The sequence below is a fragment of the Calonectris borealis genome, chromosome 15 (genome assembly GCF_964195595.1).
Source record: "Calonectris borealis chromosome 15, bCalBor7.hap1.2, whole genome shotgun sequence".
Taxonomy (NCBI): Eukaryota; Metazoa; Chordata; class Aves; order Procellariiformes; family Procellariidae; genus Calonectris; species Calonectris borealis.
This window is the reverse complement of record NC_134326.1, coordinates 14498503-14521003: the sequence shown is the minus strand read 5'-3', so window position 1 is coordinate 14521003 and position 22501 is coordinate 14498503. Positions and strand designations below refer to the sequence as shown.

The 22501-nt window shown below is 66.3% G+C and overlaps 2 protein-coding genes across 2 annotated transcripts; one reads left to right on the top strand and one right to left on the bottom strand.

Annotated features, from left to right (window-relative positions):
- Window positions 1-114: 114 nt before the first annotated feature.
- GPRIN1 (G protein regulated inducer of neurite outgrowth 1) lies at window positions 115-6221 on the top strand. Its single transcript, XM_075164849.1, has 4 exons — window positions 115-489; window positions 2195-2386; window positions 3568-3662; window positions 3857-6221. Exons 1-4 carry the CDS (start codon window positions 115-117, stop codon window positions 5274-5276), a joined length of 2082 nt encoding a protein of 693 aa, XP_075020950.1. The 3' UTR covers window positions 5277-6221.
- A 1171-nt stretch (window positions 6222-7392) lies between these two features.
- On the bottom strand, window positions 7393-18236 carry CDHR2 (cadherin related family member 2). The gene is made up of 33 exons (XM_075163892.1): window positions 18162-18236; window positions 17737-17815; window positions 17202-17260; window positions 16705-16770; window positions 16474-16613; window positions 16157-16210; window positions 15836-15925; window positions 15138-15227; window positions 14469-14591; window positions 14248-14391; window positions 14031-14106; window positions 13730-13836; window positions 13421-13651; window positions 13179-13334; window positions 12809-12976; window positions 12475-12536; window positions 12146-12386; window positions 11804-12040; window positions 11453-11522; window positions 10751-11365; window positions 10414-10485; window positions 10084-10133; window positions 9819-9970; window positions 9504-9606; window positions 9335-9423; window positions 9036-9110; window positions 8855-8932; window positions 8709-8769; window positions 8489-8613; window positions 8215-8328; window positions 7969-8046; window positions 7803-7863; window positions 7393-7617 (listed from the first exon to the last, which is right to left on the bottom strand). The coding sequence occupies exons 3-33, from the start codon at window positions 17245-17247 to the stop codon at window positions 7498-7500; spliced, it is 3894 nt and encodes a 1297-aa protein (XP_075019993.1). The 5' UTR covers window positions 17248-17260; window positions 17737-17815; window positions 18162-18236; the 3' UTR covers window positions 7393-7497.
- Window positions 18237-22501: the final 4265 nt, after the last annotated feature.

Genomic DNA, 22501 nt, shown 5'->3' with positions numbered 1-22501 from the left:
CGTGGGGCAGGGGGGCCGTGGGGCGCTCGCCCGGCTCCCAGGGCCTACGCAGCCCCACGCCGCCATCCCAGCTGTGGGGGCTGCACCTCCCTGTGCCCCCATGGCCCTGGGGGCATGTCCCTGCCTGCACCCGGGGCCCTGCCTGCACCCAGGGGCATCCAGGGCGATGCGCTCGGCCACTGGGATGCGGTGTCGCAGCCGCGGTGCCACGGTGGCACGGTGGCAAGTGGCCATGGGAAACCCATTGCCTTCCCCCTGGGCAGCTCTGGAGGGGGCACGTTCCCCGACCAGACCCTTTCGGCTGCATTCCACCGCTCCCCGGCACAACCGGGCACCGGTGAGCCAGAGGGCGCAGAGCCAAGCCTGGGCCGAGCCGTGTGCCTGGCGCGTGTGCCTGCCTGCACTGGTGTGTGCGGGTGCCGGTGGCATGCTGGCGGCTGTGGGGGAGCCCGGCGCGTTCACGTGGCGCTGCCCGTGCGGGCGTGGGAGGTGGGCCGCGGTGCCGAGGGGGGGGGCTGCCATGTACCTGCGCCGGCAGCCCCCTCCGCCGAGGGAGAATGCGCTTTTCAGGCAGCTGCCTGACTCCTCGCGCGCCGGCAGCGCGGGAGTGCGTTGCCAAGGCAATGGGGACCATCTTACTCATCCTCCACGCTATTGTTCTCCTGCCAGCCCCGAGGTGCCCGGGCGGTGAGAGGAGGAGGAGGAGGAGGCAGCCGGCCTGGGATGAAGGCTGCCTGCGGGGAGGGGAGGATGCTCCCCGTGACCCCCCCGGCCAGCCCCAGCGGGGATGGGGACGCGCTGGGTGCTGAGGTGCTGATGGGGACGGGGAGAGTGGCTGCCGAAGGAGCTGAGAGTGGCGGTGGAAGCAGATGCCAACAGGATGCAGCCCCTCAGCCCCCCGCCCCGCGGTAAAGTCCCAGCCAGGGGATAGGGGACATTTCGGTCCCTTCCTCTGCCAGGACTTGATCCTGCCCACAGTGTCCCTTGTCCCCCACAGGGTCTGTGCCCAGGCTTGGGTCTGATCCCACACAGGGCAGCGTGGAATGTAAACCTATACCTATGCTCCACACTGTGCTCCTCTCCACTGCAAGCAGGCAACTGGGCCCAGTCAATGCTGTGGGACTGGGACCAGCACACAGGACCGTGGGTGGGGAGAAACACCTTGAGGGGGACACACACTGATGGGTGCAGTGATGCACCCTCACACCATCCACCCCATCCACCTATTGGGGTGCCCGGTGGTCACATGGGGGTGCCCCACTCTGTCCTGGGGGGGTAAAGCAATGCTTTTTATTTTATTTCCATATCCTGCCTCCCTATTTTTAGCCTTCGGGGTTTTGTTCTAGCCTGGCTGTTTACTGGAAGGAGCATTTCCAACCTCCCCTGTTTCCAAGCAACCAGGTATGCCAGCTCCCATTGTGCCTGCCTCACCCTATAGATCTATAGGGCCGGGGGCGGGCGGTGCTAATGTTAACCCCAAGATGTTAGCACACACACCCCGGCCCTATAGATCTATAGCTCCTGCCCCAGTGCAAACATCCCGAGGGCAGGGAGGGGATCCTGACTCTATGGGATGATGGGGGGCAGCTGGGGGATTTTGGGGGGGATGCTGTAGGGTTTTGGGGGGGATGCAGGGATGCAGGCGAGGCGAGCAGGCCGCCTTCCCCCCCGCAGTGCGAGCGGGAGTGCGTGGGAAGGAGTTAGACAAAGCCTGAGCCCGGGAGCAGAGGCAAACGCTGCCGGGAGGGAGACGGGGACGTTCTCCCCTCCCCATCCTCCCCCACCCTTGGGCGAGGGGTGTGCGGGAGCCCACCGCCATCCCCGCCGCGGTGGTTCGTTGTCCCCGTCCCTCAGGCTGGTTGGGGTGCAGCCCCCCCCCGGTGATGACCGGGAGGGAAGCGGCCGTCTCCATCACCAGGTAGGAGGGGGACCGGGCTCTGTGTCGCTGTCACCCCCACCCACGGGACCCACGCTAAGGGTGGGGGACCCACGGGGCAGGCCGGTGCCGGCCATGCGCCCTGCTGTGCCCGGGTGCACCGGCGTGACCGTCCCTCCCTGGGGGACGCGGGGTGGTGCTGCTGGAGGGGTGCCGGGGGGCTGTGGGGTGATGGGGCACTCCCAGGGCGGGCCAGTGGGGTGACAGCAATGACACCCGGGGGGGCGGGTGCCGGGACCCCCACGCTCCCCGCGGCAGCCGGTCCTCCCTCGCCTCCCCACCGCTGCCCGGGGTCGCCGGGGCGGGCGGCAGCCGGGAGGAGCGGCCCGGGGCGCGGTACCGCCCCCGCCGCCGCCGCCGCCGCCCCACGCATGCTCGCCACCGCTGCCGCCGCCGCGCCGGAGCCGAGCGGGACGGGACGGGAGCGGGAGGGAGGATCCGCCGCCGCAGGTAACGGCGGCTCCGGGGCGCACGTGGCGGGGCCGGGCCGGGCGCTGCGGCCGCCGCCCGCCCCGTACGGGCACCCCCCTGGGGGGGGCGGCGGCGGCGGCGCGGGCCCCGGGAAGGGGGGCGGGGACGGGGGCGGCCTCCCCCCGGCCGGGGCTGCCGGGGGAGCGGCGGCGACGGCGGCGGCGGCGGCTTTGTCCGGGGCTCGGCCGGAGAGCCGGAGCCGGGGCCGGGGCGTGCACACGCGTGTCTGTGCGTGCGGGTGTGCCCCTAGCCATGTGCCTGTGCGTGAGCGTGCCTGTGCGTGTGCACACGCGTGCCTGTGCGTGTGCACACGCGTGTGCCGGGGCTCGCAGCTCCTCCGTGGAGCAGCAGTACCGGGGCAGCACGCCCAGCCCCGGGCCGGGCAGGGCGCCCACAGCCCCCCGGAACGTAGGGTGCTGTCAGGGCAGGTCAGAGTGTGGGGCGGCACGGCCCCCCCGGGAACGGGGTGCTGCGTGGGAAGACAGGGACAGGACGGGGGTCGTTGCCTCCGGGGCCCTGGTGCTGCTGGGTGGCCGTAGGGGTTTGTTGCCAGCCTGGTCCCTGCTCCTGCCGCTTCTCTTGGGGGGACTCGCTCGGCTCCAGCCATGTCTGCTTGGCTCTGCCCTCTCCGGGACCCACGAGTGTCCGTGGCCGGAGGCGTGAAATGCCCCACGGCTGCGGGTCGCATGTGCTCCCAGCTCCAGAGGGACTCGCTGGCACTGGCAGAGCTGGGCGGCTCCCGGAGAACTCGGGACTTCCCACCATGCTCCTGCTACAGGGCTGCCCCGCGGGGCTGGGGAGGGTTTGTGGCCGGTTGGGTGGCACCAGCCTGTGCCCCCCCCGCTGTCCGGGGTGCCTGCCTGCAGCCAGCTCTGCGCAGCACGGCCGGAGCTCAGCACACCCTTGACATGGGGCGTAGGCGCTGAGCTGGGGGTTCCCGTGGCCGGGGGACACACGTCATTCCCAGCTCCGGAGATACTGATCCCAGTGAGCAGAGGGAAGGGCTCAGGCTGCCCTGCAGCCCCCCCCCTTGGTCCCCGGGCCCAGCTCGCTGTCACCCCATGCTGCGCCCAGCTCCCCACTGGCAGGTGGGGGATGCCGAGCCCCCCAGGCTCAGCCTGGTGCCCAGGGCCACGCTCCAGCTGCCGCTCTCTCTGCAGGGGTGCCTGTGCGACGTCCCCCCGCTCTGGCAGCCGCAGCAGCGCCTGGATCCTGCTCCCGGTCCGGCCGCACCGGGGGAAGGCTGGCTTTTACGGTAGGCAGCCGACACTGTTCCTCCCTTCCGGTGGGGCCGGGCACCGGGTGCCACCATGCAGGCTGTGCCGGGGCTGGTGGGTGCTCTGGGCTGCCGCCCAACCTGTTGTCACGGGTGGCATGGAGAAAAACAGTTGGCAATCGAGGGGGTCTGGGCACTGCTCCCCCCTCACTGCCCCATCCTCTCTCTTGCAGACCTGTGGCGGGACTAGCATGGGAGAAGCCTTCCCCGGGCATGGGCAGCACTAAGGAGCCCGAGGGGCTGCAGCTGCTGAGCCACCAGGCAGGGGCCGAGGACACCTGCGAGCCTGGCACCAGCTCTCCTGGCTGCCCGCTGGCAGGCGAGTGCCTGCCTGGCTCCGGCTGTGCTGCGGAGGGCCGTGCCATGAGGACCTGCTGCGCGGTTGAGCCGGAGGCCCAGCGCACCGCGGCTGGCCCAGCGGTGGAGAAGAAGGCGTCATCACCAACAGGACCGGCTCCCGGCATGCTTCTGCCGGACACCGGTGCAGAGCCAAGCGTGGCGGCAGCGACGGGGAGCTGCGGGGAACCAAGCAGCGCTGCCCCTGCCTGCGGTCCCACGGGGATGGGGGGCCCTGGTGCCCAGAAGGAGAACACAGCCCCCGTGCCCCCCCTGCTCGAGCCCTGCCTCAAAGTACCCAGCAAGGACGCAGGGAGCGCGCCGGCTCCTGCCAAACATGTGGCATTCGTGGAGCCTGCTGCAGGTGCCGGAGCAGCTGAGCTGCCAAATCAGGAGCAGCCCCAGGGTGGCACAGGGACGTCCCCGGGTGCTGCGCCCCAGCTGGGGGGCAGCGAGGCTCCCAAGCACCGCCAAGGAGGCACGACAGCCCCCCCCGGTGCCAGCACTGTGGGGAGCGGAGGCCCAAGCGAGGCAGGGCTGAGCCCCACTGTCCTGGGCCAGGGCGGAGCCGAGGGGAGCCCAGCCCAGGGTGCAGATGCCGGGAGCAGCCAGCAGTCCCGGACAGCCAAGCTGCTCTGCGAGTCCTACTCCTTCGAGGTGACCCCACCGCAGGACGCTGGGACGCAGGACACAGGGACGCAAGTGGACAACCGAGCATCCCTGGTGTCGGTGGCCTTGAGCCCCATGAGCCCCCCGGGCGGGGCTGCTGCCTTCACCTTCCCCAAGAGAGAGCCAGGCTCTGCTGCCCTCCCACGCCTGGAGCCCTCCAAGAAGGACGCAGAGATGCAGGTGTCCATGCCTGTGGAGACCCGCTCGGTGGCCACCGGGCCCATGACGCCAGTGGCCAAGTCCCCGCAGGCCTCGTACCCTGAGGTGCACGTGAAGGGGACGGTGGTGGAGGAGGCTCCGGAGCCCATCCGGGAGGTGAGCTGGGACGAGAAGGGGATGACGTGGGAGGTGTACGGGGCCTCCATGGAGGTGGAGGTGCTGGGCATGGCCATCCAGAAGCACCTGGAGAAGCAGATTGAGGAGCACGGGCGGCAGGTGGTGATGACCCCGCAGAGCACCCGTGCCGGCTCCGTCAAGGGAGCCCCCCACAAAGGCGAGGCCAAGAGGCAGCCCAGTGTCTTTCGGGCTTTGCTGCAAAATGTCCGGCGGCCCCGGTGCTGCTCCCGTGCCGGCCCTGCCATGGAGTGAGCCGCTGCCTGTGCCGGCAGGGCAGGGGTGCCAGGGGGAGGGGTCCCTGCCCCGGCATCCCAAGACACCTGCTGCCAGTGTGCGGGGCTCCTGGGGCTGGGGCAGGCGGTAATGGAGCACTGTGTGCTGGGGCAAGGCGTCTCCACAGGGGGTCCCCCCGCCAGCCTGGGGTCCCCCCGCCAGCCTGGCCCCATGGAGGTGTCCTGGGACACAAGGCTGGTGCCACGTCTCTATGTGTGGTGGCTTTTTTTAGCATGAGGAAGCACATGGCTCCTTCCAGCTGGAGGCGGCTGCTCCCGGGGCATCTCCTGCCCATGGCACAGGTCTGGTGATGGTCAGGGTGGGCTCAGGCAGGCGCTGCTGGCTCCCCCAAGCTCTGGCCTGGCTCGTGCCCCGGGCAGCAGCGTTGCTCCCCATGCTGGAGATTCGCTGGTGCATCACGGTGCCACCGCTTTGCCTGCCCAGGGCTCGGCCGTGCTCCAACAGCTCACGGTTGTGCGCACAGAGGTCCCCGTGGCTGCCCAGGGTGGGGGCGTTCAGCCCAGCCCGCCACAGCCCTGTCCTCTCTGCTCCGCTGCTGTGCTGTGGGTGCCCTGGAGCTGGGAGGATGTGGCCATGTGGGGCACCGGGACAGATCTCAAATGGGAGAGACTGGGGCCAACCACGCCTGCGGAGAGCCGCTCGTCCCCATCACCGTGGCTGGAGGCGCTTGGGAAGTCTGTCCCGGTGGCCCCCAGCCCCCTCTGCCCGGGGACCTGCCTGGAGGCGGCTCAGGGCACATCTTCACCACGGCTGGTGGTGGGGATGAAGCCTGCCCTGCTGCCAGGCCCATCCAGCCTCCCCAGTGCCAGAGAGGCCCCACGTGCTGGGGACATGGGCGCGTGTCCCTGCGTGTGTCCCTCCAGCCCCGCTGGCTGCTCTCCCCGACGGCAGCCGGGGATGCACCGCTGCAAAGCGCTGCCACTTTTTACAGCTGGGGTTTTACAGGGCAGGGGGGAGGGGGGCTTTTATTGAACTGTGTTTGCATTTTTGGAGCTTTTTAAGAGACACTTTCAGCTGTGCGTGTCCTGCCTGGAGCCACCTCCTCCCCAATGGCCTGCGGGGCCGTGACTCTCTTTTCAAACACTTTTCCTACGTTGCCTGCGCCCTGCCGGGCTGGAGAGCATCGGGAGTGAAGGGTCGGCGTGCAGGGGGGTGAGCATCCCGGTGGCCGGGTGAGCATCCCTATGGCCAGCAGCACCGCGGCATCCCACCGAGACGTGGGACCTGGCCCCTCCAGCCTGGCCCCGGGCAGAGGACCGGCCCCGCAGTGCCGCAGCGAGGGGGGGCCCAGGCCTGTGCCCAGCGCCTGATGGGCAGGAGGCTGCAAATGGGGGGTGCTTGGAGGGCTGCACCATCCCCTCTGAGCAGAGGTGCAGGAGGGATTGAGGTGCTGGGGGCACCAGTGCAGCCGCTTCCCCTCTTTAAGGGGCAAGTCTTGTTGTACATCCTGGGCTTGTTTTGGCCCTGCGGGGCTGTCTGTTGCCCTGGGGGGATGCTGCGAAGGGCTTGCTGAAGCGCCAGCCTGCAGCCAGGGCTGCGGCCAGCACCTGCTCTGAGCCGCAGCGCTCACCGGGAGCTGGTTCTTCCCTGTGCCTTGGGCTGCGGGAGCGGTGCCACGGCCACACAGGGAAGACCAGGAGCCCTGGGGCATCCCCCTTCCACCCTGCCCCGGGCTGTCCCCCACCTCCAGCCCCACGCTGCGGAGCTGCGGCACACCGGCGCTGCGGCTTCATCACCTACTTACTTCTTTTTTTCCTCTTCATTTCTTTTTTTGGGGGTGGGGGGGAGGAAGGGGGCGGGAGGACCAAACTGTCAACGTGGATGTTGGGTAATAAAACCTTGCACAAACCTCTGCGCGGGGCTGCCTGCACCTCCCTCCCCCAGGGCTGAGCGGGGCCAGGGGACAGTGGGGCAGCCCAGGGAAAGGTCCCAGGGAGAAGAAGCCAGGCCGAGCTCCGCGGTGGCACTCGCCTCCCCTTCGGCGCCAGCCTGGCCCAAAACCAGCACCTCGTGCCGGGAGAGATGACCCCAAGCTGGCTGAGCCCCCCAGGCAGACAGGCTGATGGCAACAGGACACTGTGACCCACGTGGGACAGGTTTATTGCCAGCCTCTGAACACAACATCACCAAAGCAGCTGCCCGAGTCCCGCTCCAGCCCTGCTGCTCCCCGCGCACCCGCTCACAAGTCCGTGGTGGTGAAGGTCATGTTGGTGTACGCTATTTTGTTGGGCTCCTTCAGGTTCAGGGCGGCCACGAGCACCTCCTCATCAGTGAGATCCATCAGCTGCGCTTTGCCCTGCTGCAGGAGGAGAGCGTGGTCAGAGGAGATGGGGACAGGGATACTCCTGTCCTTCCCAGGAGCTGGGGGCTGATAGGGGGATGGAGAGGAAGAGACATGAGGGGCCCAGGGACCACAGCAGAGAGGAGGGGACGCGGGGTGCGGTGGCAGGACTGCTGGGCACCAGCAGCTCTTTGCACACTCACCTTGGCCTTGAGGTTGTCGTCCCCGGGTGCGTTTACTGTGTTTTCATCCAGGGAATTCATGCTGTGGAGAGTGGAGGGTGGGGAGTAGAAGGCGGCCCAGGCACTGGCAGAGTGGGGACGCAGGGTGATGGCCCTGTGACCTTCGGGACCTGCCTGCAGAGCTCACCTGGCCACAGAGCTGGAGTCCTCATGGAAGCCCAGGTCGTGGGAGGGATCGAGCGAGAGGTTCAGCATGGGGTTGGCCCTGGCCAGGGATGGGTGGCAGGTGAGTGGCTGTCCCGTGGGGCTGCGGGGTCAGCCCAGGGCAGCCGTGTCCCCCAGGCAGGAGGGGTGTGACAACGAGCCCTGCAGCCCCTGGGTGTGGGGACATGGCTGGGCTCTCCCCTCGTGCCGCAGGGAACCCCCCACTCACCCCTCTGCATTGTACTGGTTGGTCCCGGGGATGCCAGCTCCCTGCTGCACTGTGGCAGAGCTGAACGTCGTGGCCACCTTCAGAGCCTTCATCGCACTCAGCTTCCTCTTGTAGCTGCAAAGCCCAGGGATGGGGTGGGTGAGAGGGGCAGGGGGGAGCAGGGCCATGGGATGGGGTGGGCAGGAGCGAGATGGAGGGTAGAGATGGAACTGGGGGTGCTGGTGAGGATGGGGCCAATGGGGGGTGGCAGGAGGGGGGGCGGGCGGTGCGGTACCTCCTGGTGGTGAGAACCAAGACCAGGGTCATGATGAGGATGAAGATGAGCATGAATGCTGCCAGCCCTGCGATGATGCCAATCAGCTCTGTCTCCCTGGTAGGCTTCACCACCTCCCCGGGGCCCTGGCGCAGAGCAGGGGTGAGGACACAGCCCCAGCCAGCGGACCCCCCTCCAGCCCCACACGGGGCCCTTGTGCCCCTTGCCCAGCCCCACTCACGATGGCGGCCAGGCCCAGGTTCACCAGTTTAGCCAGGACCAGCGGGTCGGACTGTATGAGCCTGCCAAGAAAAGTGGAGGTGTGAGCGGCTGGGCCAGTCCAGGCACGTGGTGGTGCCCGTGCACGGCCCCCGCCCCAGCACGCACACGCTCAGCTGGTTGACATCCAGGGCAGTGCCATTGCTGTAGACGAAGTACGCCTCCATCACCGACTTGACTTCCACCCTGTGGGATCAAAGAGATGGGGTGAGCGGGGTGCAGGACAGGGTAACCCCCTCTGATGCCACCGTCACGACCCCTTCCCCACCACCTGCATGGCCCCACTCACTGGGAGGCACGGGTGTCTTCTAGGCTCCGGATGGCCACCACGTAGACCGCTGCCTTGGTTGCAGTGGTCAGAGCCCTAGGAAAAGGAGGGATGGAGGGAGGCTGGGCTGAGCAACCTGCCGCTCTGCTTGTGGGCATGGGAAGCAGCTGGACCCCCTGCAGCCCCCCGCTCTGATGGGGACCTGCCTGCCCCAGTCCCTTTCATGGTCTGTGAAGCTGGGAGACACGGTCTGTGGGTGCATGCTCGTGTCCCCTGCTGCACAGCCATGCACCCACCTCCCCCAGCCTGGCACCCCTTACACTTTGATATTTTCGGAGTTACTCTGGACTTCATCCACTGTTGTCACGAACTGGAGGCGAACGCAGTAGCTCTGATCCACCGCGAAGATCTGCACGGGGAGAGCAGGGGTGAGCGGGGCTGGGCAGGGTGCGGGGCGTCCCCAAATGGGGGAACAGGGGTGACACTCACGTTCAGCACGGTCTGTGCTGTGTGCACTGGTGCCTCACCGTCCCGAGCCTCCACTGTCACCTGGTACTGCCCTTTCAGTGAGCCATCAAGGTTGCTGGCCATCCTGCGAGGATGGGGACATCAGCGATCCCATGGGACATACCCGGGAAGGCACTGCCATCCCCCAAGCTCCACCCTGCCACCATGCCCAGGGCAGGACCCCAGGATGGCTTTGTCCCTTTGCCAGCTTGCACTGGCCCTGCCTGCACCTCTGCCTTGCAGCAGGCAGGAGCCAAGCCGCGTTGCCCCCACCCCAGCCCAGACCCATGGCCTCACTGGATGTTCCCGATGTAGCTGTCCTGCTCAGTTGTTGTCACCACCTTGAAGAGGTTCTCGAAGGGCCGGCTGACCCCATTGTCCTCCACGAGCACCACACTGACAATGGAGAAGGTGATGGTTCCCCTCAGCCCTGAGTCAGCATCTGTGGCCTGCAGGGACAAAGTGTGGCAGGAGCACGGATGGGAACAGCCACCGCCTGCCCACAGCGGGGACGGGTGAGCCCGGCTCCACAGACTGGGAGCTCCTCACCCCAGCTCCTCACCTTCACGGTAGCCACTGGCAGGTCCACAGGAGAGATTTCGGGGACAACCACTGCCGGGGACAGACGGACAGCGCAGTCATGCTGGTGTGCAGCCAGGCTTGCTGCAGACCCCATGTCCTGCACAGCCCTGGGGCTCAACAGAGCTCTGAGCATCCCCCCGCTGCCCTCGGCCCCACAGCCTTCATGGAAAGCATCGAGTAACCCCAGCCTGGCCGCTGGACCTCTCAGCCCTGCCCTGGCTGGGGGAAGGTCCCCACCGCCCGGGAGCATGGCAGAGCACGTGCAGGTGCAGAGAGGAGCCCACAGGACACACTGGCCCTGGTTGCTCACCAAAGGTCTCCAAAATGGGCAGGAAGAGTGGCGTGTTGTCATTCACATCAGTGATGAGGATCTTCAGGGTTTCTGCAAATGTCCCAAAAGCAGAGCTCCGGTCACCAAGAGAGCAGCCCTGCAGCACCCTCCTTTACTGCCCGTGGGAGCCCTGTCCTCCCAGTAGGCTCAGGTCCCTGTGGCAGGGACCAAAAGAGTTGGGGACACCCTCCCTCCATTGCCAAACTGCCTGGCTCCTGCCCTGCTCCCCACAGCTCCTCCTGGGAGGTGGGAGAGGCAGATCCCACTGCCCACCATGCCCAGTGGTGGTGGAAGGAGCGGGGAATGGGTGCCATACCGTTCTCGCTGTAGCGGTTGCCCTTTTCGGTGTAAAGGTCTTCAGCCCGCAGCGTGAGCACCACCCTGTCACACAGCTCGTAGTCAATGTCCGAGCTGTTCACCAGCACCGAGCCGTTGGGTGCCAGCACGAACCAGTCCCAGCACACCTCCCCAGCGCTGCTCGCCCCCTTGAAGCAGGCAACTGCCAGCTCCTCGAAGACCAGCAAGTGGTTGGTGTCTGGGTCAGAGGCAGCCAGTGTGCAGACCAGACCCTGCTGCGTGCCATTCTCGCTCACGTGCACGTCCTGCAGTGAGGCCTTCAGGACCGTGGGGGGGACATCGTTGATGTCTAGGACGTGGACCACCACCGAGACGTTGGCGGTGTCCCCCACATTGTCCGCGGCCATGTTCTCCGCCAGCACCACCAAGGAGAAGAACTTCTGCTGCAGGGTGTCATAGTCCAGGGACGTGTCAGGGTCCACAGACAGCTGCCCACCATAGTGCCCTGGCCCCAGGTGGGATGAGCGGATCAAGAAATTGCTGGAGCCACTGCCCCTCTGAAGTAGGAAGGAAATGCGGGAATTGATCTCCGTCCGGTCAGCATCTGTGGCCTCCACCTCACCCACAAGGGTCCCTGCAGGTGGAAACAGACACTCAGTGGCCAGTAAGCACTGACTCTGGGACACTGCCGGTCCCACAAGCCTGGCCACACAGCTTCTACCTGGAGAGTCTTCAACGACTGAGAACTCATAGGACTGGTTGAGGAATATGGGTGCATTGTCGTTCACGTCCTGCAGGAAATAAAGACCATGGAAAAGTCCTGGCTGCTCCAGGAAAGAGGGTCCCCCACAGCAGGCTGGGGACAGGAGCGTGGACACCTGCCTGCCCCAGGCAGGAGGCACACAAGCCCTCTCTGCCTCTCTGCGTCAACTATTCCCTCTGCCCCCATAGAGAATCTGGGGACACGGTGCTCCTGCCACGGCCAGGGATTCCACGTCCCCTCCCTGCCCTTACATCCCAGCTCCAAGCCTCCGCCTGCCCCAGCATGCCCCCACTTGTGCCCAGGGCTCACCCCCACAGTGATGGTGACGTTCACTGAGGTGCTGAGCTGCGGCACGCCATGGTCATACACCTCCACTGTCACCACCATTTGCCCCCGCTCATCTTCCAAGGCCTCGCGGTCCAGCGGCTCCTTGCTGTGCATCTCACCCGTGGCCGCGTTGATGGTGAAGTTGTTGCTGAATGGTCCTGGCAAGATCTTGTAGCCCAACTCGCTGTTGCGGTTGCCAGGCTCGTCATTGTCGATGGCCTGAAAAGGTCAGGGGTTGGAACAGGGCTGTCCGGCACCTTGGGGACAGTCCCTGCTCCTCTCCAACAGCCCTCTGTCGTCCTCTCCACCTCTGGCAGCGCACACCTGGATCTGCGTTCTGACATTCTGCCCCTCTTCCACTGAGATGAAGTAGGAGCCAGTGATGATGGGTGGCATGTCGTTGTCATCCAGCACGGTGATCTCCAGCACGGTGGTGCCCACCAGGTTGCCCCCATCCTTGGCCTGGAGGTTGGCGTAATAGATGGAGCGAGTCTCCCGGTCCAGCAAGCTCCCGTTCTGCACCAGCACTGCCCCAGTTGTGGCATTCACCGTGAAGGTTTTGCGGCTACGGCACACAAGGAGCTGTCACCAGGGCTCAGGCCGGTCCTCCCTGGGATATTGCCCCAGTCGTAGCTGGCCGTGCCCCTACATACATGCTCTCTGGGAGCAGCTGGTAGGTGATCTGGCCCAGGACACCGCTGTCCGGATCATAGGCCTAAAACAGAGAGAAAGAAGCATCCTGTCAATCCACCTCAGTCCGCAGGGCAGTGATGAATCTGGGGCACCAGCTGCTGACAGTGACCACCCCAAAAACATGGCCCTGATGGGCACGTGGTTCCACATCCTGTGTGCCTGCTGGCACTGTCTCCTTCCCGTGTGCACGGAGAGACCAGTGCCCTCAACGCGAGCTGCACCAGCAGTGCCAGGCGTGTCCAGCGCCCTGCCTGGGGGATGTAAGCTGTGCCTTCTCCCTGCCCAGCGCCTGACCGTGATGTTTGGGGAGATGATGGTGCCAGCAGGGCTGTTCTCCATCACGCTCAGGTTGTAGGTGCTCTGGGGGAACTCAGGGATGTGGTCGTTGCTGTCAATCAGATCGATGGTCACGGTGGCTGTGGAGCAGCAGTCTGTGGGGTTCCCCATGTCATTAGCAATGATCTGCAGGATGGAGAAGGGACAGTGTCTCGCATGGGTCCCCAAGCATGAGATAGAGACCTGTTACACTCCAGATCCTCTGAACCAAACAAGCTGCCAGGGCAGAGCCATGTTCTGCTTTGGCTTTTGAACCCTGCAGGAGAAGGGCTGTGTCCCCTCTGTGCCCTGGCATACGCAGGGAGCAGGGGCTGTCCCCACGGCGAACCTGCACCACCATGACATGGCTTATCTCGTAGTCCACAGAGGATGGGTCTTGCACCAGGAGCTGGACCTCCCCTGTACCCGTAATTTTTGTGGGGGAGACAGTGAAGGCGCTGGCATTCGGACCCTGCAGATACAGCTCATAGTTGCTGTTGATGCCCTGCCGGGGAGAGACGCACAGGAGTGAGGATGGGTGGTGCAGCCAGGACAGGCACCTGCACCCCAGCCCCCTGGACAAGCTCCCACCTTGTCCGGGTCGTGGGCAACGATGCTGAGGTTGGACACGGGCAGTCTGGAGGAGGAGTGCTCTATGATGTTGCCCCTGAAGTTGTTCTGGGCACTGGTGGAGAAGTCACAGCTGGGAAGGGAGCAGTGGTAGAACTGGGGCTTGTTGTCATTGACATCGGTCACCATGACTGCCACCAGGGTGCTGGCCTGTGCCACCTTGCCGTGGATGTCCAGGTTCTTCTCACGAGCCTGGGCAGGAGGAGAGAGCGGGTCGGAGGAGCCCGGGGAGAGGAAAAGGATGGGGTTTCCCTTGCTGCTTCTACTCACCATGACTTCCAGCAGCACTTCCTCACTTGGCAGCTGCTCACGGTCCAGGGGCCCGCTCACAGTTATGGTGCCCACTGTGGCATTGATAGCAAAGGGGACGCTGGCATCTAGGACAAGGGGACAGCAGGAACCAGCTGCAGCCACTGGGAAATGCAGGCCTGGCCCTCTCTCTGCCACCAGGGCAGGCTGGCAGCACCTGGGAGCCCAGAACCAGTCCCCAGGGCTGCCTGATCATCCCCCTGCCCCATCCCACCCTGCCACTGCTCACTCCCTACCCATTCTGACCTGCCCCATCACTCACTGGTGATGCTGTAGGAGATTTCATCATTCACTCCTGTGTCTCTGTCTATGGCGGTGACAGTCAGCACAGTGGTGCCCTGCGGGGATATGGCCATCAGGGCAGGACCCATGACGTCTCCAGCTGCCCCCGTGCCTGGTAGCCCAGACACCCAGGGCATCAGAGCCCCCAGAGAGGGCCAGGAGTAGGGCCATGCCGCTGGGGCAGGTGGGCTCCTTACCAGGGCGCAGTTCTCGGGCACGGAGCCGGAGTAGGGCTCATTGAGGAACCGTGGGTCCAGGTTGGGCAGGTCGCGGATGGTCAGGGACAGGTAGGTCGAGCTTTGCTGGAAAGTCAACACATTGTGCAGCAACCCCCCGCCGTCCTGGGGAGCAGAGCACCCGTTAGTCCCACGGCACCCTTACCTGGCAGCCTCGCACCCCTGGCCCTGCTGGCCCCCACCTTGGCGAGGATCTTGAGCTGGTAGAAGGTGTTCTTGGCATAGTCCAGCGAGCCATTGAGCACCACGTTCCCGTTGGGCAGGATGTAGAAAAGCCAGCGATTCTTTGCGCTGTCTGGGATCACCTGGGTAGGGGACATCACCCCACGTCACCAAGGCAGGGAGCAGAGGTGCCCCAGCGGAGATGGGGGCTCAACCCCCATCCTTCTGCCAGGCTTGGCCCACGGGCTGTGGGGGTGCCCTACCACCTGGCTCGTCCCCAGTCTGCAGCTGTTCAGCACCTTGCACCCAGCGGGTGCAGAGCCAGCCCTCCTGACCCGACACATACCCCTCCTCCCCCAGAGTCACAGGACTGCCCCCGGCTGGGTCCCCTAGCACGTGTGCCCCACGGAGGTGGCCCAGGTATGGCATGCCCCATTCTGCACTGCACTGCTGCTCTCCAGCAGGCATGAACCCCTCCTTGGTGCCGGGGAGTAGGCAGGCTCAGCCAGGGGAGATGCCAGGGCCTGCCCTGGCTCATGCGCTTGAGCCACGTTGTCTTCCCATTGGCACAGAGTGCTTGCTGGGGAGGTCCTGGGACCACTAGCATCCTCCCAGCCCCCCAAACCCCAGCACGCTGAGCCCCTGGCCAGGGCAATGCCGGGGGTGTTGAGGCTCAGCCCTGCGCTCACCTCCTCGATGCTGTAGCTGACTTTGGAGGCGTTCCCAGTGTCGCTGTCACTGGCAAACACGGTGTAGATGATGCTGTCGAGTTTCGTGTCCTGGGCACACAGCGGGGTGGTGGTGGTGGCATCACCCAGGAGAGTAGGGGGGGTGGTGCTGGGCAAGGCCCCTGCCAGCCCTGCTCTGGGGTGCTCTGGCCCCACAGGGCTCCAGGGGCTGCCCAGTGCCATGGGCCACACAGGGATGAGCTGCTGCCCTTGCTCACACCGGGCAGAGGCCAGATCCCCCCTGCCACCCTCCCTGGGGCTCCCTGGGAGCAGGGGCTGCACCCCAGCCGTGGGGCTGCCAGAGGGGGGTTGAGATCAGCCCCATACCCCGTCTGCACTCTGATCCAGCCTCACCTTGGCCCAGGCTGAGCAGCAGCTCGGGCACTCCCTGGTTAGAAACTCGTCACAAGGGCAGAGTCCCAGCCACACGCCAGTGCCTCAGGCTGGCACAGAGGCGCCCGCCAGGAACAGCTCCCAGGTCAGCCTTGCCGGCTGCACCATCACCCCACACCCACGCACACCGTCACCGCACGCCCAGGCGTGGAGTCACCCCGTTCCTGGCACATTGTTGTCCTGCTGCCAGCACACCCATGCCACAGGAGCCACCCAGCACCCCTGCCCTGCTGCCCGTGGCGGGCCGGGAGGTCCCGGGAAGGTACCTCGGGGATGGAGGTGTTATACGGCAGATGCTGAAAGACCGGGGCATTGTCATTACGGTCATCCACGATGACTGTGAGCTTTCTGGAGACCTACCGGGTGTCAGGGAGGGCACAGGATGAGTGCGGGAGATGGCATCCGGCAGAGCTGGGCACCCCATGCCCTCCCCGGCTCCAAAGCCAGCCAGCATCACTGGCCCCTGGGCAAAGCCCACCTCCAGGCCCCTTGCCCACCAAGCCTCATCCACGGTCCCACTGAGACCCTGCTCCCCTCCCCGTCCCCATCACCTGCTGCAGCCACCCAGCCCATGCCCTGGCACTCACTGCGTCGTTCACCCCATCGAACACCTGGACGATGATGGTGAGCTTGGCCAGGAACTGGAGGGACACAAGGCAGGACTTGGTCAGACAGAGCTTGATCCTTGGATGGCTGAGCCCCAATGCCCTCCCACCCGCCACCCCTGGGTGGGATGCTCCTCCCAGATGGCTCTCCCACCTGGAGCTGGGCTTCGGGGCCAGGGAGTCACCCACAGTACTGCCATGAGCAGCTCTGCCACAGGACTCACGGCTCTGCCCTCTCTCCCTGTCACCCCAGACCCCCCAGCTCAGGCAGGGACATCTGCCCCGGTCTCTGCCCTCACCTCGCGGTCCAGGGAGTTTTGCAGCGTCACGTTGCCTGTCTGGGCATCGAGAGAGAAGTAAAAGGCCTCTGGCCCGCTGATGCCGTAGGTGAGCGGGTCCCCGTCTATGTCAATAGCCGTCAGCTGGAAAGCATGCTTGCCTGGGGACACGGGCAGCGTCAGCCCCTGCCCAGGGCCCCCCCTGGCCGCTCCTCCTGCACACCGGGGCCTCCCTGAGGCTGCCCCACTCACCCAATTCCAGGTCCTCGGGCACATTGACGATGGTCATGTTGAAGAAGGGGGCTGTGTTGCCTGAAACTACAAGGAAGGAGATGTGCTGAGCACCACCCCCGCGCCAGGCTTTGCCCACACCCTGCACCCCCGTGCCCAGCAGCACCCACCTGGCTCCAGCCCCAGCCCCTGGCCACGGTTTGGGTCTCCGGGAGAGACAGGGGAACCCACTACCCCTCACCTTCCTCATGCTCATCCCACACCTCCCACCTCCAGACCACACTTGACCTCCGGCTGCAGCACCCATGCTGGGTGCCATCCCCCCTGCCCAGCCCCCTGATCGCTCTGCCTTGCCCTGGGGCAGCAAGGTTGACGCTGGGTCTCCAAAGTGCCAGTGGGGTGGGCAGCTGTTTTGGTGGTCCTAGCTGCCCTCAGGAAATTCGGAACAAGTGTTGAGGGCTGAAAGCATCTCCAACGCTGCCCGCCCACCCGTGCCAGCCGCCAAGCAAAGTCCTCACCTGCTGCCAGGAGGAAGGGGAGCAGCACCAGCGAGCACCACGCCATCCTGCCGGCAAGCCTGCGGGCACACACCAGACAACCAGCGCCTTGGGGCTTGTGGCTGCCCACCAGCCCCCCCAAACCCTTCCTGGGGAGCAGCCCCTGGGGCAGGAGGGTTTCTGGTGGGGACAGTCCCCTCCCCTGAGCCAGGCTGGTGGGCAAGCACCAGGCTCTACCCTGTACCCCCAGGCACAGGCTCTCTGGGGACATGGCATGGGGGGACAGGGTTGCCCTCCAGGTGCTAGAGACCATCGGGGTGCTTGGGGACCCCAGGAGCCTCTCCTGGGCATGGCTGGAGGAGGCTCCATCACTCAGGCTCAACGAGGCCGCCCCAAGCAGCACTTGGAGCCCAGGAGCAATCCATGACACTACTGTGGTGTCCCCCTCCTTGTGCCACGGCCCGTGGGCAGCCCCACAGTCGGCAGACACCCCCACCTCCCCCTGTGAGGGACCACGGTGCCAGTGGGGGCCAGGGTGGGGGCCAACATCCCTTACCTGCAGCCGTGTCACTGGGGATGCTGCCGGGCAGGCTGCTCTGCACTCGTACCCTGACACCGCCAGAGACCTTTGCCTCCTGCAGTAAATATGTTCATCAATTATTAACTGCAATTAAGGGGTGAGAAATCCCTCTCTTATCTTCCTTATTCCTTATGCTCATCCCCCATGTCCCGCCCAGCCCAACCCCACGCTCGCTCCCCAACCCCAGCCCCCCAGGCCCCCACATTGGGTGCCATTCCCCAGGATTCAGCCACCCCAATCTGCACCCATGGGACTCTGGCTCCCAGGAAGGATGCAGTGCCTGTGGGGATGCAGAGGGATCCCGAGCCACCCCAAGGGACTGGAGAGGGGCTGGGGAAATGCCCCGCATCCCCTGGGCTAGGGACACCGGGGTCCCACCAGGACAGGGGGTGGGCACCAACCCAGTGGTGTGGCTACCAGGGTGGGTGCCTGGGGCCCTCTGCACCCTGCTGCCACCCGCTCCCCTCCCTGGGGGCTCGGCCCAGCCTCCCTGACCTACTTAGGACCCGCTGGGGACAAGGGTGGATTGTGCAGCTCCGCTCAGGCAGAAGAGGGCTGGGAGGTGGCGGGGAGGCACACGGCCAGCTCTGGGCCTGTGGGACCACTGCCTCCACGGCCCTGGCCCACTTCACCCCTATTCCATGGGGAACCCACGGGGTCTGGATGCCTGGGAAGCTCTGGGGTCCGCCCAGACGCCCAGCCTGTTCCGAGGTCTTCATCTCACCCCACATCTAGGTCAGGGAGCCCCCAGAGAAGGGGCTACCGGCAGCCAGCCTGGGGTGCCCCCCGCAAACCCTTCCAGGGCTGGCCCAGGACAAACCCCCTGAGCGCCCCGGGCTAGTGCTGGACACCCCTCTGCAAACTGTCCCTGGCTGTCCCGGGACCCCCCGACACCCCCCGGGACATCTCCCGCAGCACAACCCCGGGCCAGCGTCGGGATGCGCTGCCACTCGGAGCATTACGGCCGGAGCACCCCGCCTCGAGGTTGTGGCGGCGCCGCTCTTGGGCGCAGTATGGCAGACGAGGCGGGGGGGGCGGGCGCGCCCATCGGCGCGGCGCGGGGGGCGGCGCGGCGCGGCCGGTTCCATCGAGGCGGCGGGCGCGGGGGCGCCATGAGGCGGGGCTGAGGCCGGGCCGAGGCCGGAGCGGGAGCGGCACCGGGACGGACACCGAGCCCGGCGGGCCCGGCCGCCGCGCCATGCGAGCGGGCTGAGCGGCGGGCAGGGCCGGGGCAGGCACCGAGCGGCCCGCGAGCGCCGGGGGCGCGCCTCCGGTAGGTAAGGGGCGCGGCGGCGGGCCCGGGCTGCGCGGGGCAGGGCCGGTGTACCGGGGGCGGGCGGGACCGGTGCATCGGGGGAAGGCGGCGGGCAGGGCCGGGGGCTTGGGGCGGGCAGGCCCCGGTGCACCGGGGAAAGGGGGCGGGCAGGCCCCGGTGCACCGGGGGAAGGAGGTAGGTAGGGCCGGTGCAGGGGCGGGGGGAGGCCGGCCCCGGTGCACCGAGGAGGGCGGCAGGCAGAGCCGGTGCAGGGCGCAGGCTGGGCTCGGTGTGAGGGGGGCGGATGCACGGGCCAGCGAAGCCCAGTGCGATGGGCGAAGGAGCGAGCAGGGCCCGGTGCGCGGCGGGGGGCGGCCGGGCCGGGCCCGGTGCGCGGTGGCTTGGAGGGAGCGGATGGCCGGGGCAGGCGGGGGCCCCGCGCACCGGGGCTGGGGCCGAGCGCAGAGCCCGGTGCGCGGGGGTGGTGGCTGCATGGGGCACCGGGGCTCGGGGGAGGCGGCCGTAAAGGGCAGCAGGGCCCGGTGCACCGGCAGCCGCACGCCGACGGGAGGAGCCCCCGGTTCTCGGGGAGCCCCTCGGGGAGAGCGCGGCAGGGTCTGCCTGGGGCACCGGGGAGGGCGGCGGAGCCGGAGCCCTGCCGCCCCTCGGGGCCTCGCGGCAGAGCGGGACTGCCCCCGGGCTGTCCTGGCTGTAGCCCCTTCTCGGGGGACTCCCGCGTCCCCGGCTGGACGTGAGTCGGTGGCTCCTGCCGAGGCTGGTTCTGTGTCCCTGACTCGCTGGACGCCCCGGGGATGCTCCGTCCGCCGCTGCCGGAGCCCCCGGGCCCTGCTGCCCGACCCAGGGTCGGTAAGCAGGGCCCGGCTCGGGGCGAGCCCCGGGCGTGTGAGAGGGGACGGGAGGGGACGTAGTAAAACTCTTCAGAAAGTTGTAAATGGGGAAGAAGTAGGAAACGAATAATCCCCAAATGACAGGGTGGTGGCGGTGGCACCCGGGGCGGTGAGACAGGCCGTGTCATGGCCCCAGCGGTGTGTGGGCTGGCAGCGCGGGCTGCGCGCAGGGCCCGTGGCAGCCCTGTCCCACAGGGGATGTGTGGGACCAGGCTACGGGCAGCTGGGGCGCGCTCCGGGGCTTGCTTTCCCGGGCAGGAGTTAACCCCTGCGGGCAGGCGGATGCTGTCCCTCCGCGGGGACAGCCCCTCTGCCCATGAGCACGGCTTGGTTTTGCACTGGCATCTCAGACACGAGCCCTGCACCGGCACAGCTGGCTGCGCGCAGAGCGCCCCAGAGCTTGTCCCCGTGCTCGCCTCCTCATCGTCCTGTGTCACCGCCTGGCTCGGTCCCTCTGCCACCTGCACCCATTTCTGCTCCGATGCCCCAGGACCCAAGTCCCGCCCTGTGCAGCGGTGGGGCCGTGCCCTGGGGGGATGCACAGGGCAGAGCCCAGGGGGGACACAGGTCAGTCCCTGAGGCCGGGAGCCCTGGGAGAGGGAGCGGGCGCCGGCCTTGCCGGCTGTCGGAGGGGAGCAGGCTGCGTCTGATGTCACTGCGGTGCATGGTGGGTAATTATGCACGTTGCAATGAAAATAATAAGGCCGGCTCCATAGCGGTGTCTAAAAATACTGCTAATGCGGAGTGCCTGCCGGGTGCCTTTGTTTGTCACCTTTGGGTGTTTGCTTTGATGGCTGGCCGGGTGGTGGGAGCCATGCTCTGCGGCGTCACACCCCTCAGGCAGAGGGTTTGGTTTAGCAGGTGATCTGTGTCCCCTCCGCTCCGGCAGCGGTGCCAGTGGAGCCGGGGCAGGTGTTGGCATGGGAGGTGAGGCGGGAGCCACCTGCGTGCGTTTGGGAGGCTCTGGTGTCACCCCCCTCCTGCACAGCCGTGCAAGGAGTCACGGTGGGGCTTTGTCCCCTCCAGCCTTGTTTGGAGCCGGGCGCTCTGACATGTGGCTATTCCTGTGTCCCAGCGATCTGCCCCGATGTCCCCTGGCAGGTGCCAGCGTGCTAGCCTGCCCGCAGGCGGGTTGGTGGAGATCGGGGTTTGGGCCCAGGCGGTGCGGTCTGTCTGTCGCTGGCATTGTGCGGCCAGGGCAGAGCTCGCTGGGGCCGGGGCTGCCTCCGCCGCGTGTCCTGGCACTGGCAGGATGGGGACTGTGGCGTCTTGCTGCTTTCCGGCTGAGCAAAGGCGGGAGGGAGGGATGCGTGTCTGGAGTGGAGGGAAATGGTGTGATGGGTGCTGGGTGGCACCTGGGTGCTGGCCTGGGGCAAGGGCTGCCCCGGGTGCTGATCTCTGCTCTGTGGGCAGGCAGGCGCTCTGCCCATCCGCTGTCTGTGCAGCTCTTGCTGCTGCTGTGGTCCCTCCATCTGCTGCCAGGAGCCAGTAGCTCCCTGCTGCAGTGGAGGGAGAGGCTTGCAGGGATAGTGAGAGCCATCTGGAGCCCCGGCTGCTCCAGCCACCGGCCTGGCACGCTCATGGGGGAAAGGGCAGCAGCAGAGGGCTGGGAAGGGCAGAAAACAGTGAATCGGTGCACTCGGGTCTCCACAACGAGTCTCTTCCACTTTGTGCGTGGGGAGGTCAGAGCGGTGGCGGCTGCTCTTGCTTCCCAGTTGATGCTTGCGGAGGGCTCTGACTCCAGCCATCGGCCGCGAGAGCTGAGCCTTGTCCCTCTTCACCTTGGAGCGGATGGAGAGGTGTCACCCTGCCTGCGTGCTGGGCTGCCTTGCCTTTAGAGTTGTGGCTGTGTTTTTGGGGCCCTGTGCTGGGCTCTCCCTTTGCTGGAGGGGGAGCATCGCTGCTGCCTCTGCTCTTGCCAGGCGCTAAATCTGAAGCTGTGCGTGGCAGTGAAGATCCCTTGAGCAGCGAAACACGCCGTCCCTACCTGCTGCGCCATGTGGCTCCCCTTTGGTGAGCAAGGAACAAAGAACAGGGAGAGGAGACTTTGCGAATCTCCATTGATTTGCACCGTGGAAGCTGCCCACTGTGTGCTTGCATCTGCCTGCCTGGGACCAGGGCCCTGCGAGGGGAATTGATCAAGCTGTAAAACCCAGAGCTAGCTAATGAAATAGGGACTATAGATTTTTATTTTAAATGGAAGAGAGTTTAGGGGAGATTTAATTATCCCTAGTTTATGGACCTGTTAGAGGAATGAAATAACAGCCGGCAGGTAGGGCCTAGGTTTCAGCTCACAGCACTTCTTCCAGGTGTGTGCAGAGGCAAAGTCCTGCCACCCCGGCACAGCGGTGGGGAGTGAGGTAAAGTTGCTCGGAGCAGAGCAGGATGGGGCGAAGTCCTGCTTGTCCTGCCAGGTGTCCGTGCTTCCCTGGTGGGAGTATCTGTGCTGAAATAGGAGCAGGGCTGCCCTGGGGAGGTGGGCTCCTAGCCCAAGAGCTCTCCTTGTCCCTGGGGCTTGGTGCGGGCCTGTCCTTGCGCTGGTCAACATCGGAGAGTTTGGGAGCCCCGTGCTTTCTGG

Excerpts from the sequence above, each read along its gene's own strand:
- GPRIN1 (XM_075164849.1), top strand. The coding sequence starts at position 115 with ATGTCCCTGCCTGCACCCGGGGCCCTGCCTGCACCCAGGGGCATCCAG. Across the intron at positions 490-2,194 it reads TGCCCGTGCGGGCGTGGGAG|CCGGTCCTCCCTCGCCTCCC; the intron begins GTGGGCCGCGGT and ends TCCCCGCGGCAG. Across the intron at positions 2,387-3,567 it reads GGGAGGATCCGCCGCCGCAG|GGGTGCCTGTGCGACGTCCC; the intron begins GTAACGGCGGCT and ends CTCTCTCTGCAG.
- CDHR2 (XM_075163892.1), bottom strand. The coding sequence starts at position 17,247 with ATGGCGTGGTGCTCGCTGGTGCTGCTCCCCTTCCTCCTGGCAGCAG. Across the intron at positions 10,134-10,413 it reads GCCCATTTTGGAGACCTTTG|TGGTTGTCCCCGAAATCTCT; the intron begins GTGAGCAACCAG and ends TGTCCCCGGCAG. Across the intron at positions 9,607-9,818 it reads AGCTACATCGGGAACATCCA|GATGGCCAGCAACCTTGATG; the intron begins GTGAGGCCATGG and ends CCATCCTCGCAG.